Source organism: Molossus molossus, unplaced genomic scaffold (genome assembly GCF_014108415.1).
Source record: "Molossus molossus isolate mMolMol1 unplaced genomic scaffold, mMolMol1.p scaffold_m16_p_14, whole genome shotgun sequence".
NCBI classification, from domain to species: domain Eukaryota; kingdom Metazoa; phylum Chordata; class Mammalia; order Chiroptera; family Molossidae; genus Molossus; species Molossus molossus.
This window is the reverse complement of record NW_023425349.1, coordinates 56,604,937-56,630,513: the sequence shown is the minus strand read 5'-3', so window position 1 is coordinate 56,630,513 and position 25,577 is coordinate 56,604,937. Positions and strand designations below refer to the sequence as shown.

General features: G+C 41.7%; 1 protein-coding gene and 1 long non-coding RNA gene across 4 annotated transcripts in view; one reads left to right on the top strand and one right to left on the bottom strand.

The window, feature by feature from the left end:
• The window catches only part of LOC118629666, a 20,274-nt gene extending 11,753 nt beyond the window's left edge, over window positions 1-8,521 (bottom strand). The window contains exon 1 of the long non-coding RNA XR_004959497.1: window positions 8,436-8,521. This is a non-coding gene — a long non-coding RNA (uncharacterized LOC118629666). The remainder of the gene's footprint in view (window positions 1-8,435) is intronic.
• AK3 (adenylate kinase 3) lies at window positions 8,170-25,577 on the top strand. Of its 3 annotated transcripts, none has more exons than XM_036261190.1 (5): window positions 8,170-8,251; window positions 16,523-16,642; window positions 17,556-17,728; window positions 18,790-18,908; window positions 22,969-25,577. In XM_036261190.1, exons 2-5 carry the CDS (start codon window positions 16,582-16,584, stop codon window positions 23,087-23,089), a joined length of 474 nt encoding a protein of 157 aa, XP_036117083.1. In that variant the 5' UTR covers window positions 8,170-8,251; window positions 16,523-16,581; the 3' UTR covers window positions 23,090-25,577. The 3 variants fall into 3 exon arrangements, with proteins under 3 accessions (XP_036117083.1, XP_036117080.1, XP_036117081.1); XM_036261187.1 differs by lacking the exon at window positions 8,170-8,251 and adding an exon at window positions 9,141-9,386; XM_036261188.1 differs by lacking the exon at window positions 8,170-8,251 and adding an exon at window positions 9,141-9,386 and having other exon boundaries at window positions 18,790-18,912; window positions 22,969-23,077.

Genomic DNA, 25,577 nt, shown 5'->3' with positions numbered 1-25,577 from the left:
TCCACCATCAGTGCATGGGTATTTTTACTTCTCCATATCTTCACCAATACTTGTTATATGACTTTTATTTAGTATTATTTTTTTATTAAAAAGGGATAGAAACATCAATGAGAGAAAACATTGATTGGCCACCTCCTGCATGCCCCCCACTGGGAATTTGGCCCACAACCTGGGCATGTGCCCTGACCAGGAATCGAACCAGTGACATTTTGGTGCATGGGTCGATGCTCAACCAACTGAGCCACACCAGCCAGGCAATGACTTTTAAACTTAACCTCGTCTTTTCTTTCCAATTTTTCTTTTCCCCTCCCTCCTTCCCTCACTTCCCTATTTCCTTTCCTCCCTTGAACACATTTTCAGAATTTATAACATAACTGAGACCCTAAAATAGTTTCATCAAGGAGTCCTTTCCACCTCTGCTTTCTTAAATCCTAAACTTGTCACTTAAAATCACCATTGACCTATAAGTCCAGATTTCTACTATACCCATCTTTAAATTTCTAATCCTAGCAGCAAAGCTCCCCATCTGAATATGCTGCACTCCACTAGTATTTCTAAGGATCTCAGGGTTAAAGAACCTTAAAAGTGTCCTGGGTTAATTCATTCTGTTTAATGAGAGAAGGAGATGGAAGAAAGACTGAATGACAAGAAAGTGAAAAGGAAGAAGAGCAGAGGAGGGAAGCAGAAAACGGGGAAGAGAATGAGTACCTTGCATATGCCAGGCATTTTACAAACATAACCTTATTTAAATCTCACGGCGACCTCATAAGATTGGTTTTACTCGCCCCTTTTTTCCATAAGTGAGGCAATTGAAGCTAAGAGAGGTTATTTTGCTTGAGATCACTCAGCTTGTGAGAGTCAAACTTAGCTGTGTAACTCCAAATCCTGTGACCCAGAAAACTCTTGAATTTCAAGGGGGAAGGGCTCCCTCAGGGGTATATGATTACCCTGTCCCTGAGTCCCTAGACAGATATTCCCTGGATGAACCACAGCTCAGAATTGAAGGGGCATTATTAGGAAAACAACATGGTGGCTGGTTTCTGGAGAGAAGTCTGCTATAATGGGAGTAGTTTTGTCTCAAAAGACAAATAATGCCTCAGGCTGGGAGAAAATAGGCAAGGAAGTATGTTCCATGGCCAAGGTTATGGTATTTGTTGCCTGGGAGGAGTGCCAAAGTTAGATATATGAGATGGAAAGGAAAATCCCAAGAGAAAACTTTAGAACGTGGGCTCTCTCAGTACCAAAGGAAGCTACTCAGATTTCCACACAGTATTTAAAGAGCAATAACAATTTATAAAAATAGAACCAGGTCATTATACAACCAGGTTCATTGGTTTCAGTTTGCCTTTGACTTAGGGCTTGCTTTTGAAAATTGAAATCTTGTTGCACAATTGACAAAGTATATCAAAGTATATACTGTAAAACAAAGTATATCAGAGAAGTCTAACCTCCATTCCTGTCCCTCTGCCCCATTCCCTCCCCAACAGATGTAATCAGTTTTTTTGTTTAAATAAACAAAATTTTATTTTATCCTTTTATTTTTCTAAAATATAAAATATATTCAAGTCGCCCCCCCCCCTTCAATTAAATGGTAGTATACAGTGTGGACAAAAGTAGGTTTACAGTTGTAATACAAATAAACAATAATACAAAAATAAACTTTGTTTCACAGCCTCACAACTGTAAACCTACTTCTGCCCCACCCTGTATTACCATCAGTTTTGCCACCTAGTTTTTCACTGGAGATCATGCTATAGTAGTATATAGAGATATTCGTTTGTTTGTTTTTTAATATGTTTTTATTTATTTTCTTAGAGAAAGAAAGGGAGAGGGAGAGAGAGAGAAACATCTTATCGGCTGCCTCCCACATGACTCCTACTGGAGATCAAGCCCACAACCCAGGCATGTACCCAGACCTAGAATTGAACCGGTGACATCTCGATGCATGGGACAACACTCAGTCCACTGGGTCACATCGGCTGGGCTCCTCATTCGTTTTTACAGCTCTGTAGTATTCCAGCATGTGCATAGATTATTGTTTATTCAACCCATTCTGTGATGGTTGGGCATTGGGGTTGTTTCCAGTCTTTTGCTATTACAAATAGTGTTCATTGAATAGCCTCATGAATATGTCTTTTTGTATTTTTGCCAGTGTATCTTTTAAAAAATATGTTTTTATTGATTTTTTAGAGAGAGAGGAAGGGAAACTTCGATGTGAGAGAAACATCTCCTGCACTCCCCCACCAGAGATTGAGCCTGCAATCCAGGCATGTGCCCTGACTAGAAATTGAACCATGACTCAATCCACTGAGTCACACTAGCTGGGCTGCCAGTATATCGTTACAATAGTTTCCTAGAAGTGGGATTTCTGGATAAACAGGTATATGTACAGTATATAAAATTTTGCAAGATATTGCCAAATTTCTCTCTCCACGGATTGTACCATTTTTCTTTTGCATTCCCACTAGCAAAATATGAGTGCCTGTCTCATTAACTTGTTAATGTGTTATGTTGTCAAACTTAGATTTTTGCTAATCTGGCAGTTGAAAAATCATATCTCACTGTAATTTTAATTTGCATTTATTTCATTATATGATTGAATATCTTTTTATATATTTAATGAACCTTTATTTTCATTTTTCTGTGCATGTGAACTGTGTTTATATCTCTTGCTTATTATTATTATTTTTTTTACTGATTTTTAGAGAGATAGAAGGGGAGAGTGGGAGAGAGAAACATGGATTGGCTGCCTCTTGCATGCCCCCTACCAAGGACCAAGCCTGCAACTGGGGCATGTGCCCTGACCAGGAATCAAACCAGTAACATTTTGGTGCTTGGATGACACCTGATCAACTGAACCATACCAGCCAGGGCTTACCTATTTTCCACTGGGCCATTTTCCTTTCCTTTTCCATCTTTTGAAGCCCTTTTATATATGTGAGGGATATTGACGGCAGTGTGCTAAAGCTTGCTAGTGCTGGCTTACAAGTGCTGATTGTTAAATTTTCAGGAATTTTGTGAGTCAGAGGATGTCATATTGGTTCAGTTGATGTCATCGTGGCAACTTAAAACTTTCTGTGGTTGTTTTACAAATGTCTAATCACTGAGTTGTACACCTGAAACATATAATATTGCATGTCAGGTGTAATTGAAAAATAAAGGTATTTTTAATAAAACTTGCTATGGTGGGGGTATTTATACCATGGTAATTAGCAAATACTATGAATCAGGGCTCCTCACCCTCCCCACCAGAAACTACAGGACATCAATCCTTTGTCTATAATATAAGCTGGAAATATTTAACATTTTTTAAAATTGATTTTAGAGAGAGAGGGAAAGGGAGAGAGAGATAGAAATATCGATGAGAGAGAACATCGACTGGCCGTTCCTGCATGCCCCCCACTGGGGATTGGGCCCACAACCTGGGCATGTGCCCTGACCAGTAATCAAACCGGCAACCCCTTGGTGTGTGGGTCGGTGCTCAACCACTGAGCCACACCAACCGGGCTAAGCTTGAAATATTTTCTTCCCAGTTTGTAATTTGTCTTTTTATATTGCTTATAATGTATGTTGCTATGCAAATATTTTGTTGTTGCTGTTTTGTATAATCCAAATTTCAGTCTTTTCCTTTATTGCCTCTGGATTATTAGAAAAGTTTCCCCAGATCCTTGGTTACAGAGCAAACTGCTCATACTTTCTTCTAGTATTTATTTAGTTTTTAAAAATTTTAAATATTTAATCCATTTGTAATTCATCTTGTCTGGAGAAACAGATATGATTGTATCTTTTTCCACTAGCTATACTTTTACTCCCACACTATTTACACAGAAGGTCTTTTCCTCCATTGATTTCAGATGCCACCTTTATCACATGCTAAATTTCCAGATGCGATTAGCTATGTTTGGATTTTCTATTCTGTTTAATTGATCTATGTATTCACGTGCCAATACCATCTTATTATTATACTGGCTTTATAATGTCTTATTAACTGCTAGGGCTAGCCTCTGCTCATTTTCTTCTCTTTCAGGGCTTTCCCACACATTTTGGTTTACTTATCCTTTTAAATGAATATTGTAATAAAATTGTCTTAGCTCTAAGTCTCCCTCTTCTGTTTTTTGCAAAGCCCCACTTCTAGGAATATACCCTAAGAAGCCTGAAACACCAATCAGAAAGAATATATGTATCCCCATGTTCGTAGCAGCACTATTTACAATAGCTAAGATCTGAAAACATCCCAAATGCACATCAGTAGACGAATGGATAAAAAAGCTGTGGTACATATACGCAATGGAGTACTATGCAGCTGTAAGAAAGAAAGCTCTCTTATCCTTTGAGACGACATGGAGGGACCTGGAAAATATTATCCTAAGCGGAACAAGCCAAGCAGAGAAAGACAAATATCATATGATCTCACTTATTTGTGGAATATAATGAACATAACAGTCTGAGGAACGGGGTAGTCCCCAAGACGTGGAAGTGGGGTACAGACTGACAATACCTAGAAGAGGGGATGGTGGGGGAGAGATAAACCACAGAACTTACATGCATATATGCATGAACAATGGACAACAAACCTGGGGATAGGGCGGGGAGGGAGGGGGAGGAGGGAATCAGTGGGGGGAAAAGAACATCTATAACAAAAATAAATTAACGAAAAAAAGGAAGAAAAAAAGATGACCTTGTATTTTCTGACTTCAGCCTCCTCTGTTCTGTTCCCCTACTTTGGTCTAGACCTTCTCTTTCTTTTTCCCCTAATAGCCTTATTCTGGACAAACTGAATCCTCCTCCTGGAAGATTTCTCTCAGAAAAAGCATTTCCTATATCTCATCTAGCATTTTTTGAAATCTCTAATTTAGCCCTGGTGTTAGAGCGGTTAAAGCATTGGCCCATGGACCAGAGAGACCCGGGTTCAGTTCCCACTAAGGGCACGTACCTCGGTTGTGGTTTGTCCCCGGCCCAGGCTGGGGTTGCGTGGGTGGCAACCATTCAGTGTGTCTCTCTCACATCGATGTTTCTTTCTCTCCCTCCCTCTCTGTCTGAAGATAAATGCAAAAAATGTCCTTGGGTGAGGATAAAAAAAAAAAGAAGAAAGAAATCACTAATTTAATTGCCAAATACCTATGGGATTTTGGTCAGAAGTATCCTCAGATTTTTTTCATCTATACATTATAAAAGAAAAATAATCTATTTCATAGGTTTTTGTGGGGTGTGTGTGCGTGTCTTGCTTTTATTTTTATAGTTAGAAATAATTGTCAGTCAGGTCTCAGTCCTACCTATCAGCTGAATTTGACTAATTTAATCACTCCCCTAAAACATATTCTTCAACTGATTTCCATGACACCACCTTTACCTGTCAGTTTCCATCAGTGTTTCTTCCTTATCCTCTAAATGTTGGAGAACGCCAGCCCTGGCCATTTTGGGTCAGCAGTTAGAGTGTTGGCTTGTGAATCGAAGGGCCTTGGGTTTGATTTCTGGTCATGGGCATGTACTTGAGTTGCAGGTTCAATCCCCAGCCCTGGACTGGGAGGCAACCAATTGATGTGTCTCTCTTGCATCAATGTTTTTCTCTCTCCCTCCCTCCTTCTCTTCCATTCTATCTAAAAATCAATGGAAAAGTATCCTTGGGGGAGGAATAACAAAAAATAAAATAAATAAATGTTGGAGAACCCCAAAAATCAGATTTCAGACCTCTTCTCCTTTCATCTAAACTCACTCCTTAAGTGAGTTTATACAATCTCATAAATTTAAATATACTAACAACTCCCAATTTTTGTATGTCCAGCCCGGACCTCTACTATGTTACTCAAAATTTGTATATCTAGCCCGGCTGGTATGGCTCAGTGGTTGAGCGTCAACCCATGCACCAAGAGGTTGCCAGTTCAATTCCCAGTCATGGCACATGCCCAGGTTGTGGGCCAAACCTCAGTGTGGGGCATGCTGTAGGCAGCCAATTGATGTTCTCTTTCATCGATGTTTCTATCTCTCTCTTCTTCTCCCTTCCTCTCTCTCTAAAATCAAGAAAGAAAAAAATTTAAGTCTCATTAAAATTTTTTTTGTATATCTAACTTCTTCCTTATCAACTCCCTCTGGATGTCCCAAAGGGATCTCCAATTTAACTTACTCCAAAACAATTTTAATATTCTTCCCCAAGCCTGTTTTTCCTGTAGTCGTCCCAATCTCAGTTAATGACAATTCTGTTCTTCTAGTAGCTCAGGAAAAATTCTTTCTCTACTCTCTAACCCACCGACCCTTGGGTTCACTCATGTGGCCACAACTGGCAGCTCAGCTGGAATGGCTGGAATGATTTGGACAGCTGGGCCTCTCTCCACATGGTCTTCTATCTCAGGCTTCCTCAGATCCTGGCTTCTTCATGATTCTTTGAGGACAAGTCCCAACATACAGGCACTTCTTAAATCCCTTCCTGACTCACACTTTCTAATGTATTCATTTGAATTCAGTGTCTTTACCATTGGAACAAATTAATTAGTGAAGAACCCACCCATACAAATACCTCTATGTGGTGAAATGACTGGGCTAGGCAGAGTTGCCAGGAGATTTCCCACAGTTTGGCAGTAACTAACTCATTTGTCATAAAAAAAAAAAAAAAAAAACTTTAGCCAAGCTGCAGTTAGTTGGCATTTTGTGGGGCCTGTTGATGTGACCACAACACTCAGATTTTTTTTTCCCCAGTGACAGGATGATTCCTCAGCTATTTTTGTTGGTTTCTACATTCTTTTTTGTTGTTGTTGCTAATCCCCACCTGAGGATATTTCTCCACTGCTCTTTAGACAGAGTGGGAGGGAGGGAGACAGAGAGGGAGAGAGAAACATTGATGTGAGAGAGTCACATCGATTGGCTGCCTCCCACACAACCCCAACAGGTTCAAACCTGCAACCCAGGTATGTGCCCTTGACTGGAATCGAACCCGAGGTTCTCAGGCCAGTGCTCTAACCACTGAGCAAAACCGGCCAGAGCTCAACATTCTTTTCTAAGCCAAATTTCTTTCTTTCAGGTCTCTTTTGTAGCTAAAATCACAAATGTTTCCAGCTTTGGGGATTAGAAGTACTTTCCCTGTACCTTTAGGTTTTCCAGTGTTTCAATATGTGTACTTGTTCACACCTTGTTATTCTTTTGTTAATTCTGTTTCTTAAGTTTTCTAACCCTTTCATTTATGCTTTTTCTTTACTTAATCCCTTTCTTTGCTTTCCTTGGGTTATTTTGATGTTCTTTTTCTAAATTATGTGAACTGAATGTTTAATTCATTTATTTTCATTCTTAGTAATGAATTATGCACGAGCTATTAAATTTCTTTTTAAGTACTGCACTGTCGGCCTATTAAATCCATTCACCCAGCTCAGGTTCACCAGCGAGCAGTCTCTCGGTTACCATCTGGAATAATTTCTGTCTTTGAACCGAAAGCATTTTGGGGCTACTCCTTTGGCAACCCGAGGAAGATGGCACTGTGTTTTCTGCCTTCGCATTGTGTCCTGGCACAAATAAATAATAATAATAATAATGAATAACCTTTATTGAGCACTTACCCTGTACCTGGCATTATATTTTATACACGTTATTTTAACAACTCCATACTAATAATCTTCCATGGCCTTAAAAAGTTTTATTTTCTTTATTGAATTTTAGAGAGAAGAAGAGAGAGAGAGAGATAGAAACATCGATGAGAGAACATGGACTGGCCACCTCCTGCACGCCCCCCACTGGGGATGGGGCCCACAACCTGGGCATGTGCACTGACCAGGATTCGAACCGGTAACCTCTTGGTGCGTGGGTCCATGTTCAACCATTGAGCCACACTGCCCGGGCTTCCATGGCCTTTTTACAGAGGAAATAGGTACTGGACATGCCAATCCTTCAATTTTAGGGCCTTTCCCCCTTACCTGTGTTGCTGCTTTTGCGTCTCCTAATTCAGTACTCAGAGCAAATGCCTTTCTTCAAAGCCTGGGATGGATCTAAAGCAGCCTCCCTGCACACTTCCACACACTCATTTTGTTCACAGCACTAACTCCTATTATCTTCCTCATTTATTCCTTTCCTTGTTGTAATCTGCCTTCACCACTAGACTTGAAACTCCAAGGAGTAGAAATGTTATCTTGTTCCCCACAGCATTTTCGAGGCCCCTAGAACACTATCTGGCACACCATAACCACCGAACAAGTATTTATGGAATCAATGCAAGGCAAATAAGAGAGCCCGAGGGGCAGCCAGAACTTTCAGGCTACGTCGTCGAGTAAAGGTAACAGCGACTCTGAATCTGAAGGTGTGAAAGTGTGACTTCTGTGGAGGTAGACGGGTGACTCCGTAGATGTGTGCCTTAGGGCGCCTCACTCCATTGCAACTGGGTTTCCTCCCTGTGAAATGAGGAGGAAGGCCCTTTCCGTTCATGCTCACCTCCTGGGATTCTACACAGGAAAACTGACCTTAAAAACGAGCGGAGGCTAGAGAGGAGGCGCAGGTCCTTTCGGGTCGCTCCGCAGGGGAGGGGGCGAGGCAGAGGAAGCGCAGCCGGTGGGGCACGGGGGGCGGCAGGGAGTCTGGCGACTGTAAAGAGCAGAGGGGGGGCAGGGAGCCACCGAAGCTGGGAGAGGCACAGAGGGGTGCGGTCTGTCCAGCGGGGCCTGGGCGGGTGGCACCTGCCAGGGACTAGAGGCGAGTGGCGCGTCGATGGGGGTGCGCTGGGGAAAGGGCGCCCAGTAACCGCCCAGCGCAGGGGGCGGCAGGGAGAGGGAGGTGGGGCGGAGCTGCCCAGGGCGCCATCTACCGGGCAGGACAGGGCGCGAGGGTGGTCTGAGGAAGGTGGGGGGCAACCCGGGGCCGCCGAGGTGGAGAGAGTGTGGGCGTCGAAGGACAGCAAAGAGGGTGCGGGGGCGGCTGACGAGACAGACGGAAGCGGGCGGGTGGGGAGGAGGCGCGTGGGGCGCAGGGGGGCGTCCGGCGCCCCCGGGGTCGCAGGAGTGGCCCAGGGGGGCGGCTTGGCCGCCGGCCCGCCGGCCTCTCGGGAAGAGGCCCCGGTGTCCGAGGGGCGGGCGCGGTAGCCGGGCGGGCGGGCGGGCGAGGGAGGGGCAGCCCGGCCGTCGCCTCACTTCCGGGAGCGCCGGGGCGCCGCGGCCGCCGCCGCCGCCGCCGCCTCGCAGAGCTGTCAGCCCGTGGGCCCCGGGCGGGAGCCGGGAGCGCAGCCAGGCCGAAGCCCACTGCCCACGCAGCCGGCCTCACTGCCGCCATGGGGGCGTCCACGCGGCTGCTGCGTGCGGTGATCTTGGGGGCGCCGGGCTCGGGCAAGGGCACCGTGTCGTCGCGCATAACCAAACACTTCGAGCTGAAGCACCTCTCCAGCGGGGATCTGCTCCGAGACAACATGCTGCGGGGCACAGGTGGGAGCCAGGCTGGAGGGGTGCGGTGCGCCGTCCCGGATTGGGATTTGGGGGCGGAGCGCCGGAGCGGGGGATGCGCTTCCCGGACCGGTGAGGGTCCCGGGATTGGGGCGCAGCGTCTGCTTCCCGCGGCCGAGCGACGGACTGCTCACCGAGACTCTGACCCCCTGGACAGCCTCGGGCGGGTACTGGGGGAAGGACCGAGGAAGTTAGCACAAGTTCAAAGTTCAAGGATGAAAGGAAACCGCCTGCTTAGAGAGGCTCGTCCAGCCCCTGTAGCAGCTGCTCTTAAGAGTCCGTGGAACTGCCCTGGCCGGTTTCGTTCGGCGGTTGGAGCGTGGGCCTGCGGACCAGAGAGTCCCGGTTCGTCCGCTAAGGGCACGTACCAAAAAAAAAAAAAGAAGAAGAGAGTCCATCGATCTGTGGTTTATTCTCCACGTGCTCTTGCGCCTAAAGAATTGTTTGCTTTCTTTTTCTTTCTCTCCTTTCTCCTTTCTCCTTTCTCCTTTCTCCTTTCTCCTTCCTCCCTCCCTCCCTCCCTCCCTCCCTCCCTCCCTCCCTCCCTCCCTCCCTCCTTCCTTCCTTCCTTCCTTCCTTCCTTCCTTCCTTCCTTCCTTCCTTCCTTCCTTCCTTCCTTCCTTCCCTTTTCTGATTGACCCTATGGGATTTTCTGATTCTGACATTTACCCCATAAACTGAAGGCTGGGCTATTTACCCTTGTTGCAAGTCACACAGTTGGCATAGATCTTCAGTACCTCCAGAGATTTCCTAGACACAAAGGCTATTCTTGTGCATGGTTATCTGAATAGTTGTTTTGTTCTCATGCCAAATAAATTTGTATAACTCAGTACAAAATCCAGTCAACAAACTGTACCCTTGACAATGGGTTGATTTTATGTAAACTATATCTTAAGAAAGCTGTTTTCCAAAAGTGAACATCAAGGTGAAGTTGTGTTTTTTTCCCCCTCAAAAGTGCTGACCTTTATTTTCCAAAATAGAACTCATTTTTAAAAATTATAGAAGGAGTGGAAACAGAATGAAAATACTTAAAACAGAAACAAAGCCCTCTCTCATGACCTGCCTCAGCCCCATTCTTCAGTGGGGAACAGTGTCATGTGTTTCCTTTTAGAAATTCTTGTACAAGCACATATATGTATATACCTTATTTTATGTAAAATGTAAACATGCTATGTATGTATTCTGCACCAGTGTGTTTTCACTGTATCTGGGATATCTTTCCACATGAAAATACATAAATTCCTTTCATTCTTTGAATGTTTCTATTTGCTGAATCTATTAGAATTTATTTAACATGTCCCCTATTGATGAGTATTTGGTTACTTCTAGGTGGAGTTTTTTGTTTCTTTGTTTCAAAATACTGACTTTAAATGAAAAGAATCACCCCAGTGTTTTAGTTTATGTCTTGGAGTTCTGCTCAGCACCTATTTTGGTGAATTACTACTTTTATTTTTCTCTTCTACAACTAATGACCTTTTTTTTTTTTTTTTTTGGTACATGCCCCTAGCGGGAACCGAACCTGGGACTCTTTGGTCCACAGGCCAATGCTCCGACCACTGAGCCAAACCGGCCAGGGCTTTTTTTTTTTTTTAATAAAATCAAAGTATTTTGCAGTTAATTCTACTTTTTTAAAAGATTAAATTGGCCTGGCCCGTTGCTCAGTGGTTAGAGCTTCGTCCTGCCGTCCAGAGAGACTTGGGTTTGGTTCCCGCTAAGGGCACATACCTCGGTTGCAGTTTGTCCCCGTCCAGGTAGGGGTTGTGTGGGTGGCAACCAGTCGATGTGTCTTTCTCGCATTGATGTTTCACTCTCTCTTCCTCCCTCTCTCCCTCCTGCTCTATCTGAAATGCAAAAATGTCCTCGGGTGTGGATAAAAAAAAATTAAATTGTTTGGCTCACTTGCTAAATATTCTTAATGCAACAGATTGAAGTAGTTAGGTAACAGTAAACAGTCTCCAGTACTGCACTCATTTGGAAAGAAGTAGAGAATCCTTAAGCAACTCTGAAAAACAAGTCAGCAGTGATGCATGCTGTGTGGTTAGAGAACACCTTCAGCAGAGTTAAGGACATGTTATTTTGTGAAAGCACAAAATGTTTTAAAAAATAATAATTTAAAGCGAATAAGTAAACTTTTTAAAAAATTCAGAAGCAATTCTCACAACAAGGACCAAAGAGTCCTAGGTTCGATTCGGTTTATCTTTAACATTCCTGACATGCTTGCTATCTTCTTTCAGGCTACACAACATGAAAAGAGAGGCTACAGGGAGGGAGGAGAGGATCATGGGAAAAGATGTTCACCTTACCTCAGGCATCTGTTTTTTCTGGAGTCTTTACAGGCAATTCTTTAACAAGGAAAACAGAAAATAGAGTTTAGGGAGGTGTCATGAGATTGTTATTACAGATGTTTTGTATCTCAGCACTAAGAATATATTCTCAAAAAATATTTGTGAGCCCTGGCCGGTTTGGCTCAGCGGTTAGAGCGTCGGCCTGTGGTTCAGAGAGTCCCGGGTTCGGTTCCTGCTAAGGGCACATACCTCAGTTGCAGTTTGTCCCCGGCCCTGGTTGGTCGTGCGGGTGGCAGCCACTCAATGTGTCCCTTTCACGTTGATGTTTCTCTCTCTCTCTCTGTTCCTCTCTCTCCCTCCCATTCGACCTGAACAAAAAATGGAAAAATGTCCTCGAGTGAGGATAAAAATATATATATATATTTGTGAATGGATTAGATATTCTACAGGATCAGAGCCAAAAGAGAGATACCACTTATTCTAAAAAAATACTTCTTAGCCCTGGCCAGTATGGCTAAATTGGTTGGGCATCATCCTATGTACCAGGAGGTTGCAGGTTCAGTTCCTTGGGGCATGCAGGAGGCAGCTGACTGATTTTGCACTCTCACAAAGATGTTTCTTTCCCTGTCCCTTCCTCTCTCTCCAAATAATAAACTCTTCTTACATTTTTTAAATTAAAAAAATACTGCTTAGCCCTGGCTGGGTGGTTAGAGCGTTGCCTTATGGACCAAAGAGTCACAGGTTTGATTCCAGTCAAGGGCACCATACCTTGGTTTTGGTTCGGTCCCAGCCCTGGTCGGGGTCGTGCAAGAGGCAACCAGTCAATGTCTCTCTCACTCTCCCCCTCTCACTCTATCTGAAGATAAATGGAAAAGTATCCTCCGGTGAGGATTTAAAAAAACAAACTGATTAGTGTTTTTTGATACTAAGAGTAAAGTTATTTATTATAAAGGAAGAAAAACATGTCATGAGACTATAAAAAAAGAAAATTAAAGTCCTTTGGAATTTCACTACCTAGAGACAATTGTAGTGAACACTTTGCTGATTTTTCTTATATTCTTCTCTGTTGCATTTATGTGTATGCAATTTTGTTATATTTTAAATTATTGGCTAGATACCTTTTTCTCACTTATTGTGAGTATGTTCACACATTATTAAACAATCTTTAAAATATTTAGTTTCATCATGATTGCACAGTTGTTAATTTACCTATTATCGGACATTTATGCCGTTAACCATTCTTTGCCATAATAAATACTATTATGACTATCCTTGTACATAAACATTTGACAGCATCTCTGCTTATTTTCTTCAAATAAATTCCCTAGTGTGGAATTTCTATAAATATCATACCATCAAATAGTGCTACAGAAAGATGGTGCCAATTTACTCTCCGAACACCATTTCATGAGGGTATTTTATAACCCATGGCTGTATTTTATAGGTAAAGTTTAAAATCATTCCAGCAGATGTGATTAAAACACTGGAAACATGAAGCAACCTGTTGACAAGAGCAAACCTGGAGTAGCTTAGAGCTCCACTGTACCCTGGAGTCAGAAAACTGGAGTTTGACCCTTAGACATTAGTCCAGCCGTCTCCTCTCCTTAAAAATTTTTTTTCTTTCTTGATTTTAGAGAGAGAGGAAGGGAGAGGGAGAGAGAGAGAGAAACATCCATGAGAGAGAACATCGATTGGCTGCCTCCTGCATGCCCCCCACTGGGGATTGGGCCTACATGTGGGCATGTGCCCTGACCAGGTGACCTCTTGGTACATCGGTCAACACTCAACTACTGAGCCATGCTGGCTGAGCCATCTCTCTTCTTTAAAGATGAGGGAACTGAGTTCAGGAGAGGTTAAAGAACTTGCTCGGTAAAAAACAGCAGTTACTGGGGACAAAGGTGAACACCCAAGTCTCCTATGTGCCAATTAAATTATGCTTTCCATGCAGCATTTCCCAGTTTGAGGTTCAAAAGATAATTTTAGGTAGACAAAATATTATCTCAAAGTAAAATTCAAATTTGAAAACCAATAAACATTTCATTTCAAAGTGTATTAGTACAACACAACTTTAATTTCATGAACATGATGACTTATTAAATTAAAAAGCTGAGCCACTTTGCCCTGGCCAGTTTGGCTCAGCAATTAGAGCATCGCCCGAGGACCAAAATGTCAAGGGTTCAATTCCTGGTCAAGGGCACTTATCTCGGTTGCAGGTTTGATCCCTGCCCCAGTTGGAGCCTGCACATCGATGTTTCTCTCTCTCTTCTTCCCTCCCCCCTCTCTTCGACTCTCTCTAAAAATCAGTGGGAAAAAATATCCTCCAGTGAGGATTAACAACAACAACAACAGTGTAGTTTTCAGATTAGCAGCTTCACACTTTTTATAAAAGTGTATTGCTAAGTTTTTTATTCTTTTTCATGCAATTATAAATGGAATTGTTTTTAAAATTTTATTTTCAGATATTCATTGCTAGACTTCTGTATATTGATCTTGTACCCTGCGACTTTGCTGAACTCATTTATTAGTTCTAATCATTTTTAGTGGATTCCTTAGGATTTTCTATAATAATGTGATCTGCAAATAGAGTTTTATTTCTTTCTTTATGGCTGCCTTTTGTTTCTTTTTCTGGACTAATTGCCCTGGTACACTGTTGAATAAAAGTGGCAAGAGCAGACCATCTTTTCTTTTTATTTTTTAAATATGTTTTTATTGATTATTTTAAAGAGAGAGGAAGAGAGAGAGAGAGAGAAACATGATCGGCTGCCTCCTGCACGCCCCCTACTGGGGATCGAGCCAGGACCTCTCAGTCCATGGGACAATGCTCAATCCATTGAGCCACACGGCCCAGGTAGATCATCTCTTAAGGCTGTTCTTTTTTTTTTTATCCTCACCCGAGGACATTTTTCCATTTTTTGTTCAGATAGAGTGGGAGGGAGAGAGAGGAAGAGAGAGAGAGAGAAACATCGATGTGAAGGGACACATCGAGTGGCTGCCACCCGCACAACCAACCAGGGCTGGGAACAAACTGCAACCGAGGCACATGCCCTTAGCGGGAACCGAACCCAGGTCTCTCTGTACCGCAGGCCGACGCTCTAACCGCTGAGCCAAACCGGCCAGGGCTTAAGGCTGTTCTTATACTGAGGAAATTAAGTACTTGTTAAGTTAGTCTCATCATCTCAATCATTTATTGTGTGTAGTTGAGGGTTTAGAAAAGGACTTGGTCTAAAGAATGAGAGGTGAGGGGAGGGACCAACACCAGTTTTAGGGTCTCAGCCCTGGAGGATTTCAAGTTTTTACATTTTTTCCCAAACACTGTTGATGAAGTTGAGCTCCACTTTCCCAGAGCAATGGTCAAAAGCCTGGGGACAGAGAAGGTCACACATATTATGTATGTGGACCTTTCCAACAGGTTATTTTAGTGAGTTCTGAGAGATTTCTCTCTGAACCCAGGCTTCTTCCAGATGTGGTTGGCAAACCCAGGCAGGCAGTCAGTGTGCTTAGTTAAAATCTGAAGTTCATGAATTTGACAATTTAGAATCTGCTCTGAAGTCAGTTTGGTAATTCATACCAAGAATTATGAAAATAGTTATATACTTTGACCCTTTATCTGACTCCTGGGAATTTATCCATCAGAAATAATTCAGAAGAAAAATAAAAGGAAATAGAAGAATAAAAAAAAAAAAAAAAAAAAAAATTAAAAAAAAGGGTTTAGAATCTTTTAAAAGTATCAGTAGAGAAAAACCAAGACTAACTTGTTTAAATGTCCAACAGTATTGTTGTGATAGAGTGTATTTTCATATATAAAATTTGGATATATGTTGATGGAATACAATATAGTTACCAAAAATGACTATATAGCCCTGGCCAGTTTAGCTCAGCAGTTAGAGTGCTGGCCTGCGGACCAAAGAATATTGGGTTTGATTCTGGTCAAGGGCACATACCTCAGTTGTGGTTCTGTCCCCAGTCCTGGTTGGGGTTGTGCAGGAGGCATCCAATCGATGTGTCTCTCTTGCATCAGTATTTCTCTCTCTCTCTCTCTCTCTCTCCCTCTCCCTATCTCCCTCCCACTCTATCTGAAGATATATGGAAAAATATCCTTGGGTGAGGATTAAAAAAAAAAAAAAGACTATATAAAATTACTGGAAACTATTTAAAAAATAATGCTAAGTGAGAAAAGAACACAAAACTATATTACACACATCGCAATGGTATTAGATTTCTGAAAGTATATAAATAGTTTGGGAAAAGATGACGAGGAAATTAAAATACTGTTGCATAAGAATGACATAGCTGTGGGTGATATTTTAAAATTGTTCATACATTATTTTCTGTGGTGTTTTACTAATAAAAATGTAATATCACAGCACTAATCTGGTCAAAAATTGAGTTGTGACAGCAGCATCTATTTTAGAGGATTAAAAAAGTCTATACTGCACTTAAACTGACCCACTTAAAAATAATGATTATTTCAAATCCCTAAAAAAAAACTAATTTAATTCTATATACTTTTTCTGATGAAAAATTCAGAAAACACAAAAAAGTGCAAATATGTAAAAAAAAATCACAATTCTATCACAGAGATGGCTACTGTTAACATATCAGTCTATAGCTTCCCATTGTTTTTTCTGTCTACATATTTATATATTTTTACACAGTGGAGAATTTGAAATAGGCATAGGTTATTTGGTAACCTGTTCTTACCACAAAGTTGATGATGTGCATTTGCATATGAGTGTGCTATCCAGGTCTTTAGACAACCATTTCCTAGGGGCCTGGAATGGGATAAAACAAATATAAGTTGCTGATTTGTTCCTCCCCCCCATTCTGCTGTAGAAATCGGTGTGTTAGCTAAGACTTTCATTGAACAAGGGAAGCTCATCCCAGATGATGTCATGACTCGGCTGGCCTTCCATGAGCTGAAAAACCTCACCCAATATAACTGGCTGCTGGATGGTAAGTAAAGTGTCACTGGCATTTCAGCCACCCAAACTGAGTATGGGCATTTCAAGGGCTACAGAGACATCATGGATGGTGGGCAGAGAGCCTGAGTTCTGCCACTGCTCACCCTGAGGTTTTCTCTGGGCCAGCTTTTTCATCCACATGGAGGGAGGGATATGGACTGCGTGATTCCTAAGGTCCCTTCAGGTGTGACTTTAGTTCCTTCCACTCCTTTCAGAATATTTTATAGTGAGGAGGAATTACCACATCAGGAAGAAGGAAGGCTGGAGGGTAATTTACAGTCAGCTCTAAACAAGCAGAGGTTTGGCGGAATGGGTTGATTTTAGTTTCTGGAGAGAAAGGCATGTAGCAATGAGCTCACATGATCATGGAGGCTGACTAGTCCCAGGATCTTCAGGGTGAGTTGGTAAGCTGAGGATCCAGGACAGCTGATGGTATACTCCAGTCTGAAGGCCAGCAGGCTCAAGACCCAGGAAGAGCTGTTTCAGTTTGAGTCTGAAGGCAGGAAAAGCCTACTTCCTAGCTCCAAGGCTGTCAGGCAGGATAGTTCCCCCTCATGTGGGGGGAGGGTCAGCCCTTCTGTTCTATTCAGACTTTCAGTGAATTAGATGAGGTCCACCCACATTCGGGAGAAAATCTGCTTTACTCAGTCTGCTGAGTTAAATGTTATCTCATCTAAAAACACCCTCACAGACACACCCAAAATAGTGTTTGACCAAATATCTGGGCACCTTGTGGCCTAGTCAAGTTGACACATGAAATTAACTATCACAGTTGCCCTACAGCTGTAATCTGCTTGGCTGGTGTCACTGCTCCTGTTCAGATTGCTCAACATTAACTGATTCTCTTCCTTCTTTTCTCTTTCTCCCTTTTTTTTTTTGGTGTTGTTGTTGTTTGTTTGGTAAAGGCTTTCCAAGGACTCTTCCTCAGGCAGAAGCCCTGGATAGAGCTTATCAGATCGACACTGTGATTAATCTGAAAGTGCCCTTTGAGGTCATTAAGCAACGCCTCACAGCTCGCTGGATTCATCCAGCCAGTGGCCGAGTCTACAACATCGAATTCAACCCTCCCAAAACTGTGGTGAGTAGTTGTGGTGGACCTGGCCTTGTACATAGCCTTCGAGTCCTCTGGCTCTCACAGACAGAAGTTTTATGACCTTGGAAATCCTGCCTGACCCAAACTTGTTTTTTTTTCCAAATTTTTTTTCTTTATTGATTTTAGAGAGAGAGGAAGGGAGAGGGAGAGAGATAGAAATATAGATGAAAGAGAACAATTGGCCGCCTCCTGCATACCCCCCACTGGGGATTTGGCCCACAGCCTGGGCATGTGCCCTGAGTGGGAATCGAACTGGCAGCCTATTGGTGCATGGGTATTGACCCATGCTCAACCACTAAGCCACACAGGCCAGGCTGTAGCTGCTTTTATGCATTTAGAATTAAGGAGGGAACTAAGGAAGATTACATGAAGGTAGGAGAAGGCAAGGCAAGGATTAGATTACAAGATAGTTAACAAGATTATGTATTCTCTTTATTTTTTAAAAATTAAATTTATTGGGGTGACTGTGGTTAATATGATCATATAGGTTTTAGATGTGATTTTCTATGTTATAAGATCTATATATTGTACTGTGTGCTCACCACTCAAAGTCAAATCATCTTCCATCACTATATATAAGATTATATATTCTCTTGAGGGTGACTTATGAAGGGTCTAAAAAAAGCATTTCAAAGGTGTGTTACGTAGATGCACAGAAACAATGGGTAGGGCTTGTTTAAGGCAAAGATAAATATTTTACTAACGAAGTTATATGTCTGGGGAGAGACTACCCACTATTACCTGCCCAGTTAGGAATATATGATCAGGTCACCTTGTGAGGTTACTTTCTGTAAGACTCCTTCTTTGTCCACAACATGAAATTATTTAGAGGCTGCTTAGACAACCCTTACTCTAAGGAGAAGGTGACTGACCATGGAAATGATCCTGGGGTCTCATGGCTCTGTGTTGCAGTGATCTGGGTTTGGATTTGATTCTGTTTATTTAAAAGCACATTTGTTTGCATAGAGAAGATATCTGTTTAAAAATCATATAACTGCTTATGAAAATAAGATGTTTGATACCAACCTGTTCTTACTCCCATTTAGGGCATTGATGATCTAACTGGAGAGCCTCTTATTCAGCGAGAGGATGATAAACCAGAGACCGTTATCAAGAGACTGAAGGCTTACGAAGCTCAAACAGAGCCAGTCTTGGAATACTACCAGTGAGTATGTTGCTTTTCAGAACTTCTCTGGCATGATGAAGCACTAAGGCAAATTTTTTTTTTTTTTTGATTTATAGAAAACATCCATTGATCTTTATTTGATTTGACAAAATAAGCATATTAAAAGACAGGTAACAAAATTTGGGCTTATATTGAATCTGACAAATTAAGTTCTACGGTGTGTAGAATATTACATAATAAATATCAACAGGGGGAAACAAGATAAAAGCATCACATGCAGATGCTCCTGGCAAAGGGGGAGGCAATTTTTGATTGTCAGTGCTTTATGACTGAAATGCTAAAACATCAAAAGATCCAATTCAAATTGATTTAGACAATAAAGGAAATGTATTAGTACATGTAATAGAGAAGTCCAGGTGGTCTGTTGGGCTTCAGTTACCCCTCAGTTTGATCAGAGTTTTGCCATTCTCTCAACTTTGTATTGGCTTTTACAGTTGCCAGGAACAGCCCTTTCATGAAGGGCTGAGGGGTCCCCTCTCCTACAGTGAACAAAAGCCCCGAGTATCATGCAGATCATGCAGACTGAACCTACTGGAACAGCCACTATGGTCAGAGAATACCCTAACAGTTAATATGCACTAACTGTTATAGGCCAAGGTTACTGCCCATTCCTGAACCAGTCACTGGGATGGGAGTGATTACACTAGAAAGAATGCGGGGGAGGCAAACCTAATAACACCCACTACCTGTGCCTGTAGGACAGAGACTCTCAAATGGCAGCTAATCCTCAGGTCATCCTCAGTCTGGAGCCAGACTGAGTTCAAATCCCAGCTCACCATTTATTAACTTGGCCTTAACCTGTTTTCTCCTCTGTAAAATTGGGGTTAGCGTAGAGGGTTGAAAGATTGAGTTAATATGCATAACTCTTAGAATTGTTTCTGACACATAGTAAGCACTTCATACTATCAGCTATTATTGTTGCAATAAGGAAAGTGTGCAGTGAAACTAAAGCAATAGTCTGCACACTGTTTTAATAGTTATTTTCTGGAGGGTAAAATTAAAAGGGAGTTGGCGGCGATTCATGTTCTACAGGAGCTGTTACTATAATTTTGTGATTTGTGTAATTTGTGTAATGATTGCCAGCACTATAGCCCTGGGCAAGGACTCAACCTCTGTGCCACAAATTTTTCAGTTGTAAAATCAGAGCAATATTAAATAGTACCTACTTTATAGGGTCATTAAGGGAATTAAGTGAGAGGATCCATGTAAAGACTTACAGAAGCCTCGACACTATTAAATCACTCAGTGTTAGCTATTACTTATCCTGTTGACACTGTACTTGGTCCACAAGATACGTAGACCCAGTCTCTGCCAATTCCCAAGAAACTCGCCTTCTACCTATGGGTGAGCCAGAGAGCTGGGTAAACAATATCATAAAATGTGCTTATACCAATCAGGAACCTAATTCACACCGGTGTAAGCAAAAGGGAAATTCATTGGTCATATAACCAACATGTCCAAAGCTGGATGCTGGGTCCAGGTGTTCTGTCAGTGTCATCAGGCCTCATCACTCTCAGTTCCATTTTCCTATGTGGCTTCAATCTCAGGAGGGCTCCCCCTGTGTCCCTTAACACTCCAGCTTATCTCACTTGCCTTCTGCCAGTTTAGCTACCCCAGCAGGAAAGAGAACCTCTTTGCCAGCAGAAGTCCTGGAGTTGGCACTGATTAGCTCACCACATCCATTCTGGAAGCTGGAAAGTGGGGACAGTCCCACCGGAATCTCATGGTGAAAAGGCTGTTTCCCAAAAGCAGTTTGTTATTCACTTAAAAGTAACCAGAAGAAGGGAGAGTGCACTGTTGTTGGGCTGATAACATGGTAAGGCTATTAATAGACGTAATCACTAAATGCAGTGGAAGTAGGGATTACTTCTGTCAAAATGTGGGAATGGAAGTTGGGGAAGGCTGCAAATATGAAGGTTAGGACCCTGGTCCCTATCTTAGGAGACACTTTAGTCTTTCTAGGCCTCTGGCTTTTGCTACCTCTTGTCATTGTTTGAAGCTTTTCCTTCCAAACTCCAGCACATGGAAAGAACGAGGGCTGGACTTAACCAAAAATTTAAAGTGGTATTTTCAACAACCTTAGTAATAGTCAGGATTGTTCTTTTATGGATTTTTTTTTTTTTTTTTGGGAGAGAAAGAGAGAAACATCAATGTCAGAGAGAAACATCCATCAGCTGACTCCTGCACACCACATACTGGGGATTGACCCCGAAACCCGGGCATGTGCCCTGACCAGAATTCGAACCTGGACCTCTCAGTACCTGGGATGACGCTCCATCCACTGAGCAACACTGGCTGGGCTATATTGCTGTTTTTAAAACTTTTTCAGCGGTGCCCTGGCTGGTTTGGCTCAGCGGTTAGAGCGTCAGCCTGCGGTCCACAGAGACCCGGGTTCGGTTCCCGCTAAGGGCATGTACCTTGGCTGCAGTTTGTCCCCGGCCCTGGTTGGGTCGTGTGGGTGGCGGCCACTCGATGTGTCCCTTTCATATCGATGTTTCTCTCTCTTCCTCTCTCTCCTTCCTGCTCTATCTGAGTAAAAAATGGAAAAATGTCCTCGGGTGAGGATAAAAAAATAAAAAAAAAAACTTTTTCAGCGGTGGACATTTATAGCGAAATTAGACATGTGTTTCCAAACAACATGATGCTCTTACTCTTTAGAGGACCAATAGTTGAAGTTGGTTTTATTACTTAAAAGTTAAAATGCTCATCTGAGGTGCATCTTTAGAATTGAATGGGTGTCTATAGCTGTGCCTTCAGTAATCAACCCAGTTGTGACACTGGCTTGATTTTAAAGTGGCCCTTCTAGAGGCTTACTGCTGTTAAGAAGCTTGTTCTCTTGAAAGCTTTACTAGATGCCTGTGAATTTAGAAGCAGGAGGGGGCCTGTAATATGCAAAGAATACTGTATTTGCATAATATCTCCTAATAGCAGATGTTTCTTACCTAGAGTACAGTGGGAATTATTTAAGGTAGTCTTAACTGGTGAATTTTATAAGGTATCAAAAAGGAATGCTTTTGTCCCCAGTAAACCCTCTGAAAATTTAGTAAAAAGGTAGCAGAGGCATGACAGATCCTGTTTTTGGAGAGAATTAACTAGAATTCCTCAGCTGCTCTTACGCAGCCTCTCAGCCAGTATATATGAGTTGATTGGAGGAGGGTAAGCAAGAGGAATACCAGTATCCATGGAGGGAAACTGTGTTTTGAAAAGCAACCCCAGGATTCTGATTCTCCTCACTATTTTACTGCCCAAAAAACTGGAGTAAGTAGACTTTGGTTGCTGGTCTGGCGTTAAGTCGGACAAATCTGCCTGGGGAGAAATGGAGAAACACAATAAAAACAGTGTTTTTATTCCCTTCCCCTACAATTCAGGAGAGTAGCACAGAGGGGAAAATAAACCTACGTGAAAGGAAGGAAGCACAGTCAAGTGTCAGGAAGCTGTTTTGCAAATGGGTAGTAGACAAAGAGAGCCGAGGGGGTACTGGTGTCTGGCAGGCCCCATGTTTGAAAACCTTGGTGATTTGGGCTGTTCCTTTACATCTATAACATAGTTATCAGTAAAATAAGGAGCTTGACCTTTAGAAAGAATTAAATGAACCATTTCGTGTAAAGCACTCATTACATGCTCAATACGATAGGTGCTTTCATTTTTTTAAATGACCTTTTTCATAAGCCAGAGGACACAACTGAAACTAAAATCTAGGCTTTCCAGTGCCCGGCCAGATGCCTTTCTCTTATCACACTGACCTGTACTTAATGAGACCCTAAAGCAGTGGTTCTCAACCTGTGGGTCACGATCCCTTTGGGGGTCGAACAACCCTTTCACAGGGGTCGCCTGAGACCATCGGAAACATGTATTTCCCATGGTCTTAGGAACCGCTCCTCTATCCGTTTCTAGGAGGGTCCGCCCACATGCAGATACGCCCACATACAACATGAGGAATTGTATTAAAGGGTCGCAGCATTAGGAAGGTTGAGAACCACTGCTAGTAAAGCAACATTATCTTCTAAGAAACTTGTGTTTTTGATTTTCTCATCTTTAGGAAAAAAGGAGTGTTGGAAACATTCTCCGGAACTGAAACCAACAAGATCTGGCCCTATGTATATGCCTTCCTACAAACCAAAGTTCCACAGATAAACCAGAAATCGTCAGTTACTCCATGAGGAAAAGCGTGTGTAAGGAGTAACATGAGCAGAAGCTCCTCATCATTAGAAGGTCCTTGTCCTAAAACTCAGATGTGTATGAACTTTTTGAAAATTATATTAGTTTCATTTCTACCAAATTCTGGAAATTAAGGAGGTGCCAAATGAGTCAGATACTAAGATCTGTCTTTTGAAATAATCTATTATATTTTATTCAGTTATGTTCTATGGGAACACAATACAAAAAAAATCAGAGATGTCTAACGGAACTTTTGAAAATCATTTAGAGCGTAATTAAAAGAGCAACTGTTAGTAGTCTAACCTTTGTTCAGCAGAGTAAGAGATTGATAAAGTTTCCTTATTTTTCTGGAAAAGTAAAAATAAAAAATTGCATGTCATTTGGGAAAAATGTCTCATCAGAAGCTTTTGCTTAGATTGATGCCCAAAAGCCAAATCTAGCACTGTGGTACAGATGTAGTGGTACACTATCTATAAAGTTCCAGAAAAAAAAGCAACTGGATTCACAGATTCTTTGCAGGATGCAAATTCACTGCTGCCTCTACACTAAGAAATTTATAAGCTAGCCATATGTTGTATTTATTTTGTTGTTAAATGTACCTTCAGGCTACTCAGAATTTTCACATGCTATAAAAATGTATCATTTTACACATAGGAAAGTACTTTCCTATATGATTTATATTAGAAATTGACATTCTAAATCTTGCAAAAGATTTCAGATGTTACTCAGGTTAAGGGATGTGGCTTTTGGATCTACTTGCCTCTTTCTCTTTTTGATCAAAATGTATGATCTGCCTTGATGAGTAACATATTCAAGTAGAAATAAAAGAATAAAAAAAACAAAACTAAGGCACTAGGTAAAGTAAGCATGCTTTGTCATTAGGAAGTAAATCAGGTTTGCCTGGGGAAATTCCCTTGACACATACAGCAATCATAGTAAACATGAAAGGATTTACATGCCAGGACCAGGAATCAAGTGGTGTTTGCTGCTGAAGGAGTACATTTGTAATCAAAGAAGTTGACACCTGCTGGCATTCACTGCTGCCCTACTTAAGGGTAAAGAACTCTGCTGCCGAATGTAACCTGAGCAGCCATTTAAAAATGAAGATGATTTGATTCCTTACTGGGGCATGCTTATGTACTGTGGCCTGGTTGAAAGAGTGGAGCAATAAGAGAGGTGGAGAAACCTGACTGTATCTTCGATGGCATATTGACTCTTAATTTGGTGCCAAACGAAATGAAACAAATCCTTGTACAAGTGTTATTAACTGCCGTTGAAAATTTGTTCCGTTTTATTGTAGGCACTTAAAATGCAACTGCCAATAAGTGGTTCTTATGTATTTTGCAGGGGAAAAAAATAATTTCCTTTCTTTTGACTTTTTAAAAACTCAATTTGATCTTTCAAAATGGACCAAGGCTTTTAAAAACAATTACAGTAAACATTCCATTCTTCATAAAACTTTCTATAATACCTTATTTGAATGTTAATATTATGTGCTTTCTAAAAATGTTATAAACTACTAAACTTATGAATTATTGCTAGGTTATCAGGCATACATTAGTATTAAGGTATAGAATACAGTTCCATTTAGAACTGTAGGTATCACTTGTCTGTGGTAGTCCACAGGGCTCACTCCATCCCATCTTCCATTCTCATGCCCTGATGACTCACTGGCTTCTGAACTAGTGACTGGTTTCTATTAATTGTCTTAAAACAGTGAACAGGCTGGTTTAATTTCATGTTATACTTTATCTCATGCTATAGTAGTGCAATATACTGGCCTTCTTGACACCCTTAAATTTGGAATAAAAAAGAGTTAGAAGAACATGGCTATGAAATATAAGATTCTTCTTCCCTGTGAGCATTCCCTCTCCACCCTCAAAACACTTACCCCAAAGTTTGGCACATACATCCATTACTTTGGGAAACTTCTGCACTACTGCCTTTTCCTTTGTCAAAGCAAATAAAAATAACTTGTTTTCTGTCTGATGGAGATTATCATTGCTGAGGGGCGAATCTGCTAAAAAAAAAAATAATACTGTAATGACATTATGATTTATGTGCCACATGGAAATATGTCTAGAGCTGAATGCCATGGCTAGAAGCTACTTTCTTAGTTAAAAGCTAATGAGAACAGAACTTAAACCCATTACCCTATTTTCTGGAGTACCAGTTATTTTGGATACCTTACATAAGCAGAGGGTGTTGAGGGAAATGGAAACTGGCAGATTCTACCATCAGAAATTTTATTCCTCACTCCATTTGAGATAGGTTAAGCACTGGTGTACATTTCTAAACTCTAGCCCACAACTCTAGCTACTTTCCCCCCAGCTACTCACAATGGCATTCCAGCAAAGAAAAATATTTTGGATACTCTCAGTCTGTGACAACACTTACCTATGTTAATAACAAATCATGGTAATTAGACTTCAGATTAAATTGTTGTAATATTTGCAACCAATAGCAAGAATAAATTTGTATTTTGAAACA